Here is an 18,667-nt window from a genome sequence, read left to right on the forward strand (position 1 = left end):
CCATTCCTTTCCCCTGCCTCCAGGGGGCACCTACTGGGCACAGTCTGATAGCTTGCAGCAAATGTTCTTTGCATCTACTCAATTTGCAGCAGTGTGGGGAGAGGACACAGAATTAAAAAAAAAAAAAAAACCCATTCTTGGAACCCCTTATCCGTCAGAAGACAAGCTTTGCGGCTCAAGCCCACACCAGTGAAGGTGGGCTGGAAGGGTTGCCGAGTGCCAGCTGGGGAGAGACCTCCCTTGCCTGGGGCGCAGTGGGGTGCTCCCTCGGAAGGGAGGGGGCACCAGGAACAATCAGGAGGCGCGGTTCAAGTGTGTTTCTGTGGTTTTATATGGGATTTTACTCATGTCCTTGCTGATTGACAGATCATAATTACTCAAATTAATGGGATAGAATGCCACGTGAGGCTCTGTCCAGGCTCTTCAAGGTGGTTAAATCATGTCTACTAATACGCCAAGCACCGGTGAGGATACATCTCCCCCCACCCCCCAGGATCCCGCTATGAGGAGTCTAAAAAGGAGAAGGCAGCAGGCAGGTGTTGGGCATCGGCTGCCAGTGATCAGGCTGTTCTCTTTTTTATCCTCTGCTCCAGGTCCAGACTCTGATAGAAGACACTGAAGTGTGGGCAAGGCCCCGGAAGCCATGCTTATGGGAGCCTCATTCCTGGCTACTGCTCCTCTGACCTCTTTCCCCAGATGGTAACTATAGATGCTCCTTTTTATTTCCTTACAATTTTTTTTGGGGGGGTGGTGGTGCCTCTCTTTCTCCTGATGTGTGGGAGATCTCCAGAACTGTTGGGTTGTGGGGGGTGGGGGGTGGGGGGAATCCACCAGTGTTGGTTGTTGTTTGTTTTGTCTGTTTTGGTCAGAACTGTAACTGGAGCCTGGTGCCTGACAGCGAGTCTGGTGGATGCTCTACTTCCAGTCCAGGATGACAGTCCCCATCTCGTCCTTGACCCTGACCCTCCCTGAGGCATACTTGGTCTCTTGGCAGCCATTGCAGTACACGGTCTTGGTGGTGCCATCTGGGAATTCCCTCCGCTTGAACCTGGCCGTGTGGATTTCTTTTTGTCCGTTGCTGAACATGATGGTTTTGTCTCCATTCCTGTGGAGCACAGACACTCTGGTGAGCGGTTGCCAGCCAGCGGGCAGCGTGGGGGGGGGGGACCGCCGGAGACAAGTGGTACCGTAACACCGCCTAGATTCCCCCCCCCATCTGTCTTGGAGGAGGAAGGATGGAGTAGGGGAAGGCATTTGAGGTTTTAAAGACATAAGAAGCCCATGCTGGCTGAGCGTGGGAAGGGGGTGGATGAGGGAGCTGAGTGGGGTTGCAGGGACCCAGAGGCCTGAGCTCTATAGAATCTGGGATGTGGGAACACACTGCAGGGGCTGATGGGGCTGAGGTCATGAAGGAAACATGCCCCCAGGACACACCATAGTGGGGGGGGGTGTAAGGAATACGGGACATTGGGAGCTGCTAAGGGGAGTTTACTGAACTCTTGTCCAGGCTATTGGGCAAGATATGGACGAAGGTCCTGTGGACCTTGTTGTCTGCACAGGGGTTTGGCACATTCTTGTTGCGTCTGAGGTTCTTGTGTACACACGCTGCGACTGATTCGCACTTCTACACAGAGTGGCCTTGGAGAGGTGGAGGCTGAAGCTGCACTCAGGGCGGGCCGGCTTCAGTCACCTAAGCGTCCGCACAGCACGTGTCAGCTAAACACAGTAGCTCATCCCGAAAAACGGGGGGGGGGGGGGGGGGGGGGATTTCTGTGATTACGACATTAGTTGATGATGTTAACTGTGGGGCCACCTTTGTCCCTGAAGTCAGTCACTGAGTGAGCACAGTTTGGGGGTACATACGGCTGCCCCAGGAATCCTAACATCTAAACTCATAGTCTCTCTAAAGAGACTCGAGGGCACAGAAACTCTTGTAGGTCCAATGGCATTACTTCCTGGAATCACAGCTGTTTTGTAAAGTAATTATTTGATATGCATGAATGTTTATCTGCATATATGTCTGCAAATATGAGTGCCTGGTGTCCATGAACGTCACAGGAGGCCATCGGGCCCCCTGGAACTGGAGTTACAGATATTTTCCAGCTGTCATGTGGGTGTGAGAACTGACCCCGTATTCCTTCCAAGAGCAGCCAGTGCTCCTAATCTCTGAGCCACCACCTCTCCAGCCCCCACCCACCTTGTTGTTATATTTAAATGGCTGCTTGAACGTTTACAAACATCTAAATGACTACAGGTACATTATAGAACACAAACGCCAGGATCAGAGTCTTGGCTCACGCCTGTCAGGTGGGGTGCTGACCTTTTCACCGTCACACACGTCCCATCAGGGAACACAGTCTCCTCACATCCATCCTTAAGTTGCTTCACGGTCCCATCGGGAAACACGGTTTTCTTCGAGCCATCCGGGTAGAACTTTTCTGCAGGGTACATGTGTTTAAAGTATGTGTTAATACTGGGCAGCCTGTTCTCTCTGGCAGATCTAAAGGCAGGATGTCTGCTGCCCCTTCCCTTGATGCTCATAGGAGCTAGCAGGCTCCGCTGGGTGACTTTCTTACCGGTCCACTTGTTTGGAAACTGCACGACCTCGACGCCGTCCGGGTAGGTTGTGTGCGTGGTCTGAGCATCCGCGTAGTAATATATCTGTGGAGACCAGGTAACCCACGTTGGGAGGCAGGCAGTTACCTCCACCCATGTTGTCATGTTAGCCTCAAGTGAATCTGATTAATTACCTCCTGCAGGTGAGTTCTGTGGGGACGTCCACAGTCTGGAGACAAGGGGATCGGGGCTTTGCCACTTGCACCTGGTTGTTTCGGGAGTGTGGGGTGCAGCCTAGCTTTTGGTTTTCTCACTAACCGTGCGCTAATGCATGACTTACTGGGCCTTAGTGCCCCGCGGGGTCTGTAGCTGGTGAGGTCTGGGAGGTGGACGTGGGCCCCCACAGTTTTCTGGGTAGTGGCGGGGTTCTCCCAAGTGCCTCGGACATTTACGCAACTACACGTCAGGAGCTGCCCGTTGACCCGGGTGTTTCCAATGCTCCCTTCTCCCTTGGTTTCCAGGGAGGGAGACAGAGGGAGCAGGAACAACATTTACAAAGCGGGAAGGGGTTGGGGTTGGGGACAGGCCATGGGGCTGGAGACAGGTGCTCCTGATGCTAAGGCCCAGCCACATTTAAAAACCACGGGGTCGAATGGGGCATTTGTTTGAAAAGGATGAATAAGGGAGACCCTGCTCCTAATTCACATTCCTGGCGGGTCACACCGCTGTGACCCTCTGAGACGGAGGTGTGTCTCTACATCCACCAAAGTCATAATATGACTGGGAAATCTGTGGCTCTGGCATTGGGATGCCTTTTGTCAACTTGGCACAAGCGATGGAGCGTTAATTGAGAAGACCCCTTCCTCCTTCATCAGGTTGCCCTGCAGGGAAGTCCGTGAGGGCATTTTCGTGACTAACAATCGATGTGGAAAGGTCTAGGACCACTGTGTGGGTTGGCGCCACACCTGAGCAGGCTGAGCAAGCTGCGGGAACACAAGCCGGTGAGCAGTGTTCCTCCGCGATCCCTTAAACTCCTGCTCTCAGCTTGCAGTGGCGACTTCCCTCAGTGAGTGGTTGTGGCATGTAGGATAAATAAGCCCTTTCCTTCCAGAGGCTGTCTTTGGCCGCGCTGTTTATTACAGCAGCAACAGAAAACAAGCCAGGAAAGAGGCGTTCTCTCTATATTAGCCACATGTCCCAAGCCAGGTGGATCCTGTCTCCATCATCATGTAAATAAATACCACTGTTTCCTCTTGGCAGATCTGGAGATGTGGGCGGAAGGAAACAGCATCTCCTGGGCAGACCCCTGGAGAGAGGCATGCCTCTGTACTTGTCACCAGCACTTGAGTAAAAGTCAAAGCAGGGGAATCTCCCTCCTAGCCTGTACTGAGCCCCATTCTCTCTCCTAACTTGTCCTTGTTGCTACCCATCTGTCACCCTACGTCTGTCCATCCTTCCTACCATGTCTGCCTAAGAAATACATCTGTTCCCGAACCTCAAGATGAGGCAACACTTCTGTTTGTCCCCACTGGGCTTCCTGAAAGTCACCGTTTAATCTAAATAGGTCTCCCAGGGTTTCCTGGTCCATTTCCCTAGGCATGTAAGTTAGCTCAGTGAGAAGAACATCTGGGTAAAGAGAATTCACAGTGGAGGACGGGGCGCTGGTGGGCCACCGCTGAGGTGCAAATCTGTGGGGGCTGAGACTGCAAAGAACCTCGCTGGCATCTCACACCAAGGACAAAAATCCTCACTGACAAGAAGGTTCTGACCTCCGGCCCTCCCTCATCTCCTGACACCAGGAAGACAGATGGATGAGCATCTGTGGATGGTCTGCTAGCAACATTGTGGCAGCTCTGGCTCTGAAATACACGGGTGTGCCCGCTGCACCCACCACTCTCTGATCCGGCTTGACTTTCTTCATGTCTCCATTAAAAAACTTGATGAGGATCGTCTTCTTGTCAGCGCTGATCTCCTTCCTGGTTCCGTTGGGGAAGGTGATGACGGTCCGCCCATCGCTGAGCAACTGCTCCACCTGGATGGGGACACAAGAACTCCCGGTGAAGACCTACAACAAGCATGGTCACGGCAGGTTCCACCGTTTCCCTCGTATTCAGATTCACTGCCCACCGTCCACCTGGCACAGTGGACACAGACACACACGCAGGCACACACTACGCAAGCAGGCGTGTGCCGATGAGCTCCCAATCCCCCCCCCCCCGTTTTGTTGGTCAATAGCTAAGTGTTATGAGCTGTTCCTCAGTGTCTGCCTGCCTTTGCCTTGATGGTGTGCATTTGCCCATGGCTCTGCGTGGTCTCTGGTCATGGGACTGATGAACCTGAAATCCTGGGCCAGATGAAATTTCAGGGTTACCATGTAAAAAAATTAACTTTTTTTTTTTTTTTTTTTTGGTCTTCCCTATCTTAACCTGTCAACCCATATACTAATGGCTTCAATTTAAAAAGAAATCAGCAAATAAGTAACTTCTAATGTATGCTGCTAGGCCCTCGGTAGATGGCATTATCCTGTGAAGATTGGTGTAAACAAAGACACTGGCAGAAATAACATCAATTTGGGGAGTTAATAAATGTATTTTTTTAAAAAGTAGCATTTATTAATTATGCCACATATTGATAGCTATCTTAGTGTAACTGGAAAGGGAGGGTTAAAAACCTATAATCATAGTTAAAAACTAATACTTCTGAAAAAAATCAGAGAACTAGCCAGCCGAACCCAGCTGACAGCCAGTAGAAGGAGGTTTCAACTAAATCTACATACTAAAGCTTTGCAAATGCACGAGTTGTTCTAGGGCCAGAAACGGAAGGTGAGTTGTTATTCCCTGCCATCCAGAAAAGCTCCAGTGAGAGGCTTCAAACGATCTGCTGCAGTTTCCTGTCACCTTGTGCCCTGTGGCATTGAGCATCCCCAAACATTTGTGGTGTGGTATGTTACATACGGCTGTCTGGTCTACAGCAGACACTGACAGCAGACAGCTCCGACAGGGACAGCTTTGTGCATCCACTCCTCCATGCTTTCCTTGCAGTGCTTTAGGCCTCGTTGGTATGAAACACTGCTATGCCAGTGCAGCCTTGCTCATCACGCTCAACATGCTCTTGCTGGCACCAGGAGCATGAGGGACTGAGAGGTGTCTAGGTTTGTGGGAGTCGATACAATGTTCACACAACGGTGAAATCGCCTAATGCGGTTCTGAGAGCATGCCACTACAATTTACATTATAAAAATAGGATGCGAGTCGGGTGGGGTTGGCGCACGCCTTTAATCCCAGCACGTGGGAGGCAGAGACAGGTGGAGTTCTGTGAGTTCAAGGCCAGCCTGGGCTACAGAGTGAGTTCCAGGACAGTCAGAGCTGTCACACAGAGAAACCCTGTTTTGAAAAACAAGAACAAAAGAACCCCTCTCCTCCCCACCGCAAAAAATAGGATATGAGCCACAAAAGAAGTTATAAAGCTAATTATGTTCTAGTTTAGACTTTGCCATGGAGTTTTCATTATTTTCGATGGTGGATAAGTGTGTAAAAAAAAAATGTATTGGATAGTGAAAGTGTAAAATTCATCCTGACTTACCACAGCCTGAGACTGGCTGTTCTTCGGGTCTGGTTAGTTTTAGTGTGCGACTTTTCTTACTGCCAATTTTTTTTTTTTTTTACACCACAAAGTTTTAATTGCAGCAAGTAAAATTTGTAATATTAAAATAAACGACAGATAGAATTTATAATGACAATTGAACAAGAAATGGATGCTGGCATGTCCGCTGCAAGGCACATATAGATGGATGGATTCAGGGCGAAGGGTCGGAAGACACAGTGATGTGACAGGGGCCGTAAAAAGAGGTGGTAGCCAGGGAGCCGGGTGGCGAGGTCAATGCCCAGTAGCCAGACATGGCAGAATAGGATGCCAGTGCATCTTAACAGACTGCGGTGGTCCACACCTGAAATCTAAGTACTCGGGAGGTGGAGGCAGCAGGATCGGAAATTCAAGGTCACTGTGGTACATAGTGAGCTTGAGTCCACAAAAGCTGAGACCTGTCTAAAAGTAGAAGAGGGGGCAAGGAGAGGGAAGGAGGAAGGAAACTTTAGCGCAGAGCTGTGAAGTCAAGCAGAATTCCCTGCTCGTCCATTCACAGGGTTCTCTACTTTCAAGGGTGAAGATCTACTCAGCACAAAGTTCCAAAAAAGAGAGGGCGAAAGTGACGGGGTGCCTTGAGCAAAGGGCCTGGCTGTCTGTCGTTGCCTCCGACACCGCTAAACGCTACCGCCGCGCCCACAGCAGCTCACCCCTTCCTTCCGGCCCTCTCCAAGTCAACCTCAGCCCTCTGGCAGCAGATCTTTGGGACAAGAGCATTTCTTGAGGTAGCAGTGGGGAGGCCATGAGGGAGTGTTTGTTACTGGCAGCAAGCTGGTAACCAGAGGTGCTCTAGAGAGGTGCGCTGGCCCCCAGCTCCGGGACAGTCTGCTTGCTGCGACTATGCAGCACAGGGAACGTGGCAGGGTAAAACCGCGCGATGCCGACACCTACCTTGCCATTTGGGTGTCGCTTTTCCTGTGTCTCATCCTCCTTCTCATCCATGGAGTGCAGTGCCTCCCTAGTAGGTCCTGACCTTGCCAGAAGATTCTATGGAGAGATTATAACTGTTGCCTCCTGTGGTTCCCCCCCCCCCCCCCCGTGAGAACTACAGGGCCGACAAATGCTGGCTCTTGGGACCAAGTTTGTGTTTGTAAAGGTGAAAGGTGTTTCTCCCCTCTTACGGACCATGCCTGATCCGTACCGGGGTGAGCGTGGTGACAGTCACCACGTTCTGATTCTGAGTGCCCGTCACCGAGGCCTTGAGATGAATCGGTAGCAGGGGTTTAGTAGATGACTAAACCCATTTCACATTGCTGGTAACGTTGGGAAGGGCTAACTGACTGCTTTTAGGGGACCCTCTCCTCACTGTCCTCACTGCCCACCTTTGCATGGTTAAAAAAAAAAATCTTTACAATCTACATTTCCTCCTGTGGAGAAAATAGCTTAACTCTGTTGCTATCCCTATCAGATATTATGTAGCCATGCATCTAGAATATTTCTGCTATATTTGTATCATTATTATTATTACTATGTTCATTTACAAATAAAAAGAAGAGAGTAAAACTTTGGTTTCTGGGTCCCCCAGGTCACAGAAGCTTGACCTGCCTTTGGTCATGGGTCTAATGCAGCCCTCCAATGACTAAAGGAACTCCATGTTTCTCCCAATGGAAAGGTTGTGTGCTCGGAACCTGGCGGGGGGGGGATACTTTTGCTGTGTCACAGCCTTCTGTGCTCATGAAGAAAGGATGGAGCAGCAGTTTCTGCCAGCACCTCCATGCTTCCTGCCCCAGCCTCCCCACCCCCAGGTGAAACCCTCCCTACCTACCTGCAGCCACAGTGCATTCTCGGAAAAACTAGGATGGAGCCTGCTCCCTTGAGTGTGCATGAGAAGCTCCCCTTCAGAACTGTCTGGATTGGAGGACCACACGTCTGAAACAGCAGAGAAATGCTTTTCAAGAGAGAGCAAAAAAAAAAAAAAAAAAAAAAAATAAAAAAGGATATATTCCCAGTGTACCAGTGCATTGAGTTCCGGGTCCCAGTTATGTCCCCAACACATTCTCTCTCTCTCTTTTTTTCCCCCCTGAGGCCGCCACGCAGAACCGCCAACTGACTGTGTGGAACCCACAAAGTGCCAAGCCCTGTCTGCTGGTTGTGCCTTCTCTACACATTGGGATCCATCCGGAGGGCCAAGCCAGCAGAGGGCGGAGTCTGTCCTGAGGCTGCTTCTGCCCTGGTGGGGGCGTTCGTGCGTGGGCAGACATAGGGAGAGAAAAGTTGCAAACCCAGTGATGACTGCCCACTGGACGTGTGGAAGGGTACTGGTGAAGGACGCTGTGCGCCCAGGGCAGTTGGGAGCAGGTAGAAAGGTCACCGTGGCTGAGGGACGAGAGCCACACAGCACACCCACAGCCAAGAACAGAGAGAGTGACGTATGGATGCTTGCGTGCTTGCTCTCAGCTCGTGTTCTCTGTCACTCAGGACGCCTTGGCTTAGGGGACGGTGCAGCCTGCTGCAGTGAGCTGGGTTCTCCTATATCAGTTCACAATCAAGACAGTTCCTCACAGACGTGCCCGCGGCAATTAATTCCTCACTAAGATTCCCCTCCCAGTGGCACGCCTTTAATAACCCCAGCGCTCCGGAGGCAGAGGCAGGTGGATCTCTGTGAGTTTGAGGCCAGCCTGGTCTACAGAGCTAGTTCCAGGACAGGCTCCAAAGCAAATACAGAGAAACCCTGTCTTGAGAAAAACCCCCAAAACTAAAAACCAACCAACCAAACAAACGACAACAGAATACGGTCAGCTGGGACATTTGAACACTTGGTCTCCATTTGGTTGCACAGTTGAAGGAGGTTTGATTGGTATGACCTTGATAGGGGAAGTATATTACTTGGGCCTGCTTTTCAGTTTGCTCTGTGTGTGTGTGTGTGTGTGTGTGTGTGTGTGTGTGTGTGTGTGTGTGTGTGTGTGTGCTTATAGTACTTGCCATTGTGAACTAGCCCTTTGGAACCATAAGCCCAAACAGAGTCTTCCTTCCACAAGTTGCCTTGGTCATGGTACTTTATCACGACAACAGAACTGTAATTCACAGAGGTCCAGAAATGCCACACAGGGACAGGGAGAGTCAGAGCTTACCCATGCACAAGGGCCCAGGGCTCAGGATGTCAAAGAGGGTCTCACATGGACAGTGAAAGATGGTGCCCAAGGGTCAGGCTACAGGTGGCCGGGAGGCCTCTCTCTGCCCACTAAGGGTACAGCTGAGCCTGGCAGCCAGGGCTCTGTGTAAAGTCTCTGTAGCAGAGCGTTCATGCCCACCCTCAGGCAAGCCCAAGGACACAGAGAGTATGGTGGTCAGCAGCTGTAGTGAGACATTCTTCCTGCCATTGTGGGAACCAGCAGGTGAGACCCACAGGGTCAGGAAAGGCTATATATACACCCAGACAGACAGCTTTGAGCTCAGAGGGAGGTCAAGCAAGTGTTGGGCAGGAAGGGTTACAACAGATAGGAATGTCCCCAGCCCAGCCAGCAGAAAAGGAAGGGCTAAGGATGGCCCCGGAGAGCTGGTCTGGGCTCTGCAATGGTGTTGGGAGAGGTTACTAAGCCAGATGAAGAGGCTCAAGGAGGAATCAGACAGAAGCCAGGGAGCTCTAGGGACCTTACCCACATGCTACTTCCCCCTCTCCCCCCATTCATCTCACCAGCCACTGACTCTGTGTCCAGGACTGTGGTGTCCGACGGTAGTTCTGGTGATATCCTGCCAAGGTGTCTTTGTACACAGTTGGAAGACAGGTGCATAACCTGGGTACAGAGAGAGTCACAAAGCCAGCGATGCCATCACACCGGTGACCGGGTGCTGTGCACAGCTGTGTTAGCTTCCAGATACCCCAGTCACATCTCAGACTCTACCAAGAGCACTGGGCTCTGTTCCAGGAACTCAGACAATTGATCTAATATAGAAGATCCCCACCCATGCAACCGGTAAAAACAAAACAAAATCAGAAGACACAAAACGACCACTGCAGTTCTACTTAGCTTCTTGCTTTAGTACTGAACTTGTGTATGAAGACACTCAGCTTTCTAAACTATAGGAACATAGTTATGATTAAGAAATTCCCGAGTCAGCTTTGAGTAACAAAGTGAGTTCTATCAAGAACTTCATGCGACATCAGGATTTCATGCTCCCTGGGATAAAGCAGGATGTGTCCCTGGGGTGAGGAGGTAAGGCAGCTCGGAAAAGGAAGGTTGGCAAAGTGCACTCTGCCCAAGCACTAGGGTCAAGGTTCTGATCCCTAGAGCCCACAAAAGGCCAGGCGAGGCAGCATGCCTGTGACCCCAGCACCCAGACAACAGAGACAGCTTGCCTGCCCTGAAGCTTGCCAGCCAGAGAGTGGAGGCAACCGGTACAGCTCAGGCTCCGTTAGGAAATCTCAAAATGAGGTAGAGGGGCCTGGGGACGGACGACCCATTGGTAAGAGCTTCGCTACCGTTTCAGAGGACCCCATTTCGGCCCCCAGCACTCATTGCTGGATGGCTCATAATCGCTTGTAACTCTAGCTGGAGGGGATTGAGCACACTGTCTTCTGGCACCATGGGCACATGGATGGTTCGAGTGAGCACACTCACACGTAAAAATAACTCATAAAAATGATGTGGAGACAGGTACAGGAGAGAAAGGAGAGAGAGAGAGAGAAAGAAGAGGGAGGGGAGAGAGAGGAGAGAGAGGGAGGGAGAGGGAGGGGGGAGAGAGAGAGAGACTATACACAAACAGCACAAGTTCCCAAGGTCACCTTTTCATCAAAAGACATGAAAGACATCCTTTCGTCTAAGGAGTCTGTTCCTCCAGTTGCCATTGTGCTGCCGTTCCGAAAACTTACAGAAGGGGCATCGTCTCTTTCATCCCATGATGTTGTTTTATCTGAATCAGTTCCCTCTATCTTTATGTACACTGGCTAGAAACAAATGTAGGGGATACTTGTGTCAGCATCGAATAATACTGCCCCAAAGCACCAGTTAATTCGGCGTTATTTGCAACCCCGCAGCCTGGACTATGACAACCCCATGTTTTCAGTTCCTTGGGGTGGGGGGGGCGGGCTAAACCGCTCTCCACACACCTCCCCCCACAGTCTCAGTCCAGAACCACGGTACTCCGCAGCCTAGAAAGGATCTGACACCATGGTAAATTAAGAAAGCGAGTTTCTAGCCCTTGCGTTATTTTTAGAAATCTATGGTTCTGAAGTGTGGCTTGCAGGCAAGTCTCCATTTTAGGTAACAAGTCTGTAGTGGGTGGCATTGATGGATACCCTTTTCCTCTGGTACCCTGTGGGGTTACCTTACAGCACCGTAGAGACTAGTTAGTAGGGGTGAAGCTTCTGGCTGGATAACCAGCCTGATTTCTCCATCTCAGTGGGGGAAGTTGTGTCTTCAGCCACAGAGCCACATAACCAGTTTCTGGAGAGCAACCAATAGCCTTAGCCATGGCCTGTTATGTTTGGGGAGTTCTGTGGGACGTACGCCTTTGGCCAATGCCTGGACAAGATGTAATCCATTCCTGACCCCGGAGGATTTATTTAGTTGGTGGGATAAGATGTCTAGTTGGGGTATTGTCTTTCCTATTATATGTCGACTCCATTTAAATTCCATATGGGAAGCTTCTAGAGGAGTTGGACCCTGTATGACTTTTCAGAAGGCATTTTATCACACAATGCTCACACAGCTGTCCAAAGACCTGAGATACAAGCCTTCCTCCTCTGGAGTCTTGTCTGCAAGTGTGGGCTTGGTATTTGGAAATGCACACTTTCCTCCGAGGAAGAAGGGGCAGTGTGAACCTCCAACACTGTTTCTCTGGTGCTAACCTACAGCTGTGCGCCTCGCACACACGTGTACACTTGGCAGACCTTTGGAGTTCATCCCTGGAGCTGTGTTTGAAAACATATCCCCGGGAGTTTGTACCTTGTCTCTTGTTCTAAGGTTAGTGTTTGCAGTGCATGTGCTGTTCTTGCATGCAGTCCCACGAGGAGGGGGACTGTGCGCAGTCAGCGAGCACTGAGAGGCTGGCATCTTAGGGGGATGGAGGGGATACCCTGTTGCCTCGTGGGCACATCTTACCCATGCACCCCAAGCAAGGGGTAACGGAGGCAATGCGCTTTCCATAGGACCCCTCTCAGTCACTAAGTCACAGGGTTATTTATATCTAAGTCCTCCTTCCTCCTCCTCTGCCTCAGCGGAGTCAATGGCAGGATCCAGCCCATCGCTTAAGGTGGAGTAGGAACCTGGAACCCTGCGGTGGCCTGGCCAGGTGTCCAGCTGTTCTATGGGAGCCTGTGAGTATCCTGGGGACAGAGTGGCAATATGCTCTGCTCTCAGGGCTCCTGGGGAGGCCCAGCCAAGACTTGCTGTCACTTCTGTGTGATTTATAACGGAGGGACAGTCTGTAAGCCCTGCAAGGGAGGGGGCACGCCTTCGTGTGCTATTTATCTTCGCAAGGCAGAAAACCTGCTGTACCAGAGTGTTGGCTGCTTCTGCTGTGGGTGGCGTGGCCGGGGGGCTTTTCGTGGCTTCCACGCCCTGGTGCTTCAGAGCCTGCAACTCCTCGCGGAGATCCTGGTTCTCCTTCATCAGAATGTCGATCTGGCTTTGGAGGTTTTTGTGAGCGGCACACCACCAAGACGCCTGCCTGGTGAGCTCTGCCGCAAGGTCGCAGATCTGCTTCTGCAGACCCTGAGGTTGGGAGGGGAATGGCAAGAAAACTCTTAGGAACCCCAAGGAAGCGCCAAACCCCTCCCAAAAAAAAAAAAAAAACAGAGCCCTCCCCACGGAGATTGCGGACTCCTGGAACGCTGTCCGCCTCCAGAGGGAACATGAGATGTCCACAGCTTCGGCCATCATTGCCAAGTGTGTCCACCAGGACTTACTCCACACACTCCAATCAGCCATGGCTGGTGAGGTATTGCTGTTGCTAGAACATTTCTGTGAAAGACATTCACTGCTCTCCCGCAGCCATCTCCTTTGGGGGCAGTAGATAAGGAGTTGCCACCGTGAGTCCGGAAATGACTGGGACCCAGACTCTAGTAATTCCCTGCCACCTAACTGCTCTGGACTTCTTCTTTCCCCACTAGAGAAGCTGAAGCAAAGTTACCTAAGAGTGGAAAATGTCTAGCATGGAGGGCTTTACTTGGAAAATATCACTAGGTTTTGTATCTGCTGATTTGTGAGGGGTTTGGTACTTTATTACACGAGCCCAACTTCAATGTCACATATCTGTTCCTGTTAGTGTATGAGACGCCGGCAGTGGCCGCTCCCACGTGCTCACTGAGCTCCATGACCTAGGCGCTGGTGGCAAATGGACAAATGAGAAGAATCAAGTCAGGAAAGTGCCTTTCTGCCTCACTTTGCCCAAGAGGACAGGTCAGGAAGGCAGAGGCACCTGCATGTATCACAGAACATTTAGTACTGTCATCTGGGGATGCTGCTGGGTCTTGGAACACCTTCCACCAATCATAGTGATTGCTTTCCCGTGCACCTCCACAAGCTCAGACTACTTTTGGCTACTTGGTGACTTCTCCTATGGTCTCTGAGCCCCTTACTGCAACAGGATCCTCACATGTTCTGTCAAAAGCCCCCCAGGGTTCACACTGCAGCTCTGTGACATTAACAGGCCACCCTCTATAAAGTAAGGGACCTAATACCCCACCCAGTACTGACGAAATATGTTTAGGTAAGGACTTAGTGATAAATAAACGCTGTCAACATCAAGGTCATGGTGGCCACGCCACTGTATCTCCAGCGTCCACACTGAGTCCTCAGGTAGGCTCTGATTGATGTGTTTTCCTAGCTTTCAAACGGCTACTGGAAGCCAGAGAGTTTTAAACTTCACACCCCAGGTTTTCTGTGGACCTCTCCAATTGACCCAGTGGAAGCTGCAGCCTTGTTCTGAGAATAAATGGGGTCAGATCCTAAGAGCCTCACATGGAACAGGGGCTGGATATGTGGAAGCGGTGTGTGTGTGTGTGTGTGTGTGTGTGTGTGTGTGTGTGTGTGTGTAAGGACCGGGGAGTTTGCTGTCACGATCTAAGGAATGCAAATCTTCCGAAAAATCAGATGCATTCTCAGAAGTCGGAAGGCTACTCCTGGACTAGAAGGGAATCATGGTATTCTGTATCCTCAGCCCACTCAAAGGCATCCCAGAGGCTGGGACCAGAGTTTGTCTCAACAGAGAATAGCACACCAGCTCACAGCCAGCTCACACTGAGGGGAAACCAGAGTTGTAGAAAGGAATGGCAGGTCTCAAGACAAGAGGCAGAGTTCTACCCAGTACATCCCCCGTTCAAGGGCACGGTGCTTCTTGGTCTGGCTTACCTCCTCAGGCTTTCTGCCCTCTCCAGGGCCCTGAGCTGTAGCATCCATCTTCTTCTCATGGTTAGCCCCTGCTCCCTGACTCAGGTCCTTTAGCATCGCCTGACTCCTGAGCCTCGAGGTGACCAGTGAGCATTCTGATTGTAAAGGAAAAGGGTCACGGGGGCATCTTAGGGCATCCCACCTCTGCCCTTCTGAACCTCTTAGGATGGAGAAAGCCCAACCATGCTTGACTGAGCTGCCTACCCTACTGTCTGGAAAGTTTCTACCTGGAGCCTGACCAAGAAAAGGGTTCCATGTCTGGGAACCACAGAGTGGAAAGGACCCTGCCACTTAAAAGTGGTGCGTCCCCAAAGGTGGGTGGGAGATGCTTTGACCTGAAGAGTAAGCATGGTACCCAATCACCTGAGTGATCTTGGCCAGCATTACCTTGAGGTGGGCAGGGAGGGCACCTGGGAAATCTTAGTCCTTCATCAGACCTCTGCTGTGGGTGTCTTTGACTGCCTCTCAATGGGACAAACCCCTTGTCCCCAACCTACAACTCTATAACCTAAAAGGATGACTTAGAAGGTTCGTGGAAATCTGAGAATTGGAGCAGCAGGGAGAGCCCAGCAGGAGATGGCTGAGCAGAGAGGAAAAGCTAGAAACGACCTTTCATAGGATGGGACAGGTGCCAGCAACCAAATCAACACCCTACTGCCCCACTATAGATAATCCCCATCCGCCTTTCAGTGCAGTGTAGGGGATGGTGACCACTGGCAAGTTTGGGAAAGAAAGTGAGGGCTGGTTATAGTGTCAGGGTTTCTCAGGCAGAGCCTTTGGGAATGTCCTGACCCCAAATCCCAAATATTAACAACATGTTTCCTGTGTCTGCCCTTGTGTTCATAAATCTAGGCTGTATATATAAACAAGGAAGAGAAGCTGAGCCACAGTGACAGGGAGGGAGTCTGGCTGGAGACGAGGTATTTCCTAATGAGAGACAGACAAAGGCATCTGTAGCAGGGCCATTTGTAGACCACTTCATCCTTGCTGATCCCAGACCCCATGGTTTTCTGCCCAGTTGGACTGGCATCCATGGCTTCTCACAAGGAGGACTCCACACCCCCCAGCATTGGCTCCTAAGCCCCTCTCTCCAGGGAGTACCCTCCCTCCATGCCCACCCCACCCCCCCAGGGATCCTGGGTCACTTCACCTAGCCGAAGATGGTGGCTTCTGTCAAGACATTGCTCATCTAGATCATATCCCAACAGCTCTCTGTGCCCTGCACACAGCTAGCTTTAGAACTCTGGGAAACCTGTCCATTCTAAACTGACTCTCTGTCTTAAAGGGCCACGCCAACCCATGCAGCCTTGGGATTTTATAAGGTTAAACGACAATTACCCACGATTCAGCTAGAGTCAGCTCACATCCATCCACATAGAGAAGTGTAGGGAGCCAGATTGTCTGCCCGGTTGACGGCGATGATATCAGGTTTTCCACGTGCAACAGAGTGAAAACTCAATTCTCTCAGCACAAATTCTTAAAAACAAAACAAACAAAAAAAAAACATAAAACTTCTTTAATATAAAAACAAAACTGCTCAGGGATGTTCCACAGGGAGAATATGATGTCTCCAAAGCTAAACTGGAGGCCAAATTTCAACATTCCACAGAATGCTTCTTCTAATAAACGATCCCTCTGGGTTTTGTGATTAAGAAACAGTGAAAGAGTTGGAGTATAGCCTTAAGCTCTAGCCCTCACTTCTTCCCCACAGAACAGTATTTGGAGTAATTAAATATTTAAAGGCAAATAGAAGAAACATTTTTTTTTTTTTTTTTTTACAAGAGCATGCCATTCCATACCTAGGGACCCTTGGTCACACTGATCCTAGGTACATGCAGAGTTCTAACTGTTTTGGGCTTGACAGCACCACTCCTGGAAGACCTTAAATTGCTTCTCTTTCTATCATCAAGTTTTACTTGGACCAGTCCTTCTTAGCCAGAAGAAGCCAGGTGCCCGGGACTTTGATTGTACAAGACGATGTCCAGTGTTTGGCTCTAGTCAGAGGTGATCCTGTCTGATGAGGGATCCCTAGCATGGGTCCATGTGAGTGTGTCTGCTGAACCCTCCCGCCTCACAGCTGCGAGAGAGTAGAGCTGCAGAGGTCAGAGGTCAGCCACCTCCGGCATACGCCACACCACTGCAGCTGCTGCCTTGCTGGAGAGCAGGCTGGATGGAGGATGTCACTAGTACACAGGTGGAAAAGGCCACACTGCATTGCCTTCTGCCCACTCCGATGGGCAAACGTTGGTTGGGGTGAGCCCCTCGGAAGTGCCTGAACCTGCTTGGGACATTGTTCGGTCGGACGGTCTGTGACACGGGATAAAGCAGAAAGCAATAACAGTACAGTACAGTACAGTACAGTACCTGTACTGCATTCTAGACTGGCAAGGTGATTCGGGATTTTACCTCCTAGTAGACGTCTGAGTGTGACTATGTAACCGTGTGTCAATGAGATCTGCATTAAGATGCATTCTTGGACATTCCCGCTCCTCTGTGAGCTGGGGTAACAGTAGACTCTAGGGACGGTCTGCAGGTGTCCTGATAGTCTGTCCTAGCATAATGATGGCAAAACTATAATGTATGGCTAAGGAAGAAGGGGATTTATTAGAATGGTTTGTGGGCTGTGGCCCAGCTAGTTCAACAATGGCTGCCTACCAATGGAAGTTCGAAGAATCCAATAGTCGTTCAGCCCCTGATGCTGGATGCCTCAGCTGGTCTTCAGCCGAAGAAGCCAGACGTCTGTGTCAGGTGTAGGGTGTGTACAGTTTCCTGATGAGAATCTGAACACCAGCGTGAACACACATGATCCTGACAGCCGAGTGACACCGCGCCCGGGCGTGGGAACTCTCCTGTGGATGATGCATCCCCCTGGATCCCAGTGCAGAGTCACCGGCGCTCACTTTCATTTTGCCTGGCTTCTTTTGTCTTTTGAGAAGTACTTTAATCTGACAAGCAACCCATTTAACCAAGCCTGAAAATTAGCAAACCGGCCAAAGTGTCCTTTCTCAGATCCCCGGGCCGTTCATGTCAGCAGTGTGGGATGAAGGGTTTTTGTCATCTAGAGCAATTATAACTCCATTTACAGGAGTCGTTTCACCACAGCACCAAGATTGCCTGGAGGGGGGAGGGCAACCAGAAGCCAGGAGGATCTGCGCAGAGGATCTGCACATATGCTGAAGCTCAGGATGCAGCTAAGGTGATGGGGACAGAGTTGCTCTCTTCCCTCGATGCAAATATCAGACACAGAGCGCTGCAGGCTTGGGCTTGTTAAAGGAACTAAACAACAAGCTACCTGCAGCGAACTCTGTCCTATCCCACAGGAGAAACAGACTCGAAGATGAGATTTCTGATGTTGGTCCCCAAACTCCACAAAATTATGATGCCACGAGTCACTGTCTCATTCATGGGCTTTTGTTCTGCTTTTTTTTTTTTTTTTTTTTTTTTTAATTCTTGAAATAGAAACTGGTCACTGGCTTAGCTCATGATGAGAGAGAGCATTCACATGTTCACATGTGAGGCTTGCTCCTGACCTCAGGGAGCAAAGGGGCAGCCAGAGGGGCGGAGTGGGACACTCATGCAAAGAAGTCTGTATCAGCCTGGGGCGGGGTGGGGCAGAGCGGGGCGGGGCGGAGCTTGAGGTGAGAGAGAGACCTGAAATGTCAAGAGAAGTGAGGGGAAAAAAAGGCCAGGAGGGGTAATCAGCGACTGTCCCAGGAGACCGCCGTTGCGGAAGAGGAGTTCTAAGACTAGACTGGAGGGTTGCTGTGATGCAGGCTTCATTGATAAATTGCCGGATGATGACAATTTGACCTGATGGCCCGTGATTATGCTCGTTAAGAGAAGACCTTGGGATCGAGGTTGATGTTAGACCCAAGCAGCATGTTTGTCTTAAAGAATCCTCCAAATCTTCCTGTCTGGGGGGTGTGAGGTGGCTCCCGTAACTGCATGGAAGAGAACAGCATTCCTGAAAGCAACTACGAGGGCAACCACTTGCAGTGGGGGTTACTACTGTTGTTTATCTCATGACAGAGGTTCGGCCATGGGCAGCTCACAGAGAGAGTCCATCCTAAGCTTTGCTTCTGACCCCCTCAGCTTCCCGACTTGGTTTCTGGTGGGTGTCCCGAGACCCGATTTGATGA

General features: G+C 50.7%; 1 protein-coding gene across 1 annotated transcript; it reads right to left on the reverse strand.

The window, feature by feature from the left end:
• Positions 1–313: 313 nt before the first annotated feature.
• On the reverse strand, positions 314–15,775 carry LOC127237754 (centromere protein J). Its single transcript, XM_051206146.1, has 11 exons — positions 15,679–15,775; positions 14,490–14,623; positions 12,636–12,851; positions 10,922–11,083; positions 9,833–9,932; positions 7,964–8,067; positions 7,090–7,185; positions 4,448–4,588; positions 2,577–2,661; positions 2,321–2,438; positions 314–1,105 (listed from the first exon to the last, which is right to left on the reverse strand). The coding sequence occupies exons 2-11, from the start codon at positions 14,583–14,585 to the stop codon at positions 916–918; spliced, it is 1,308 nt and encodes a 435-aa protein (XP_051062103.1). The 5' UTR covers positions 14,586–14,623; positions 15,679–15,775; the 3' UTR covers positions 314–915.
• Between the last annotated feature and the right edge of the window lie 2,892 nt (positions 15,776–18,667).

The sequence above is a fragment of the Phodopus roborovskii genome, unplaced genomic scaffold, assembly GCF_943737965.1.
Source record: "Phodopus roborovskii unplaced genomic scaffold, PHOROB, whole genome shotgun sequence".
In the NCBI taxonomy this organism is placed as follows: domain Eukaryota; kingdom Metazoa; phylum Chordata; class Mammalia; order Rodentia; family Cricetidae; genus Phodopus; species Phodopus roborovskii.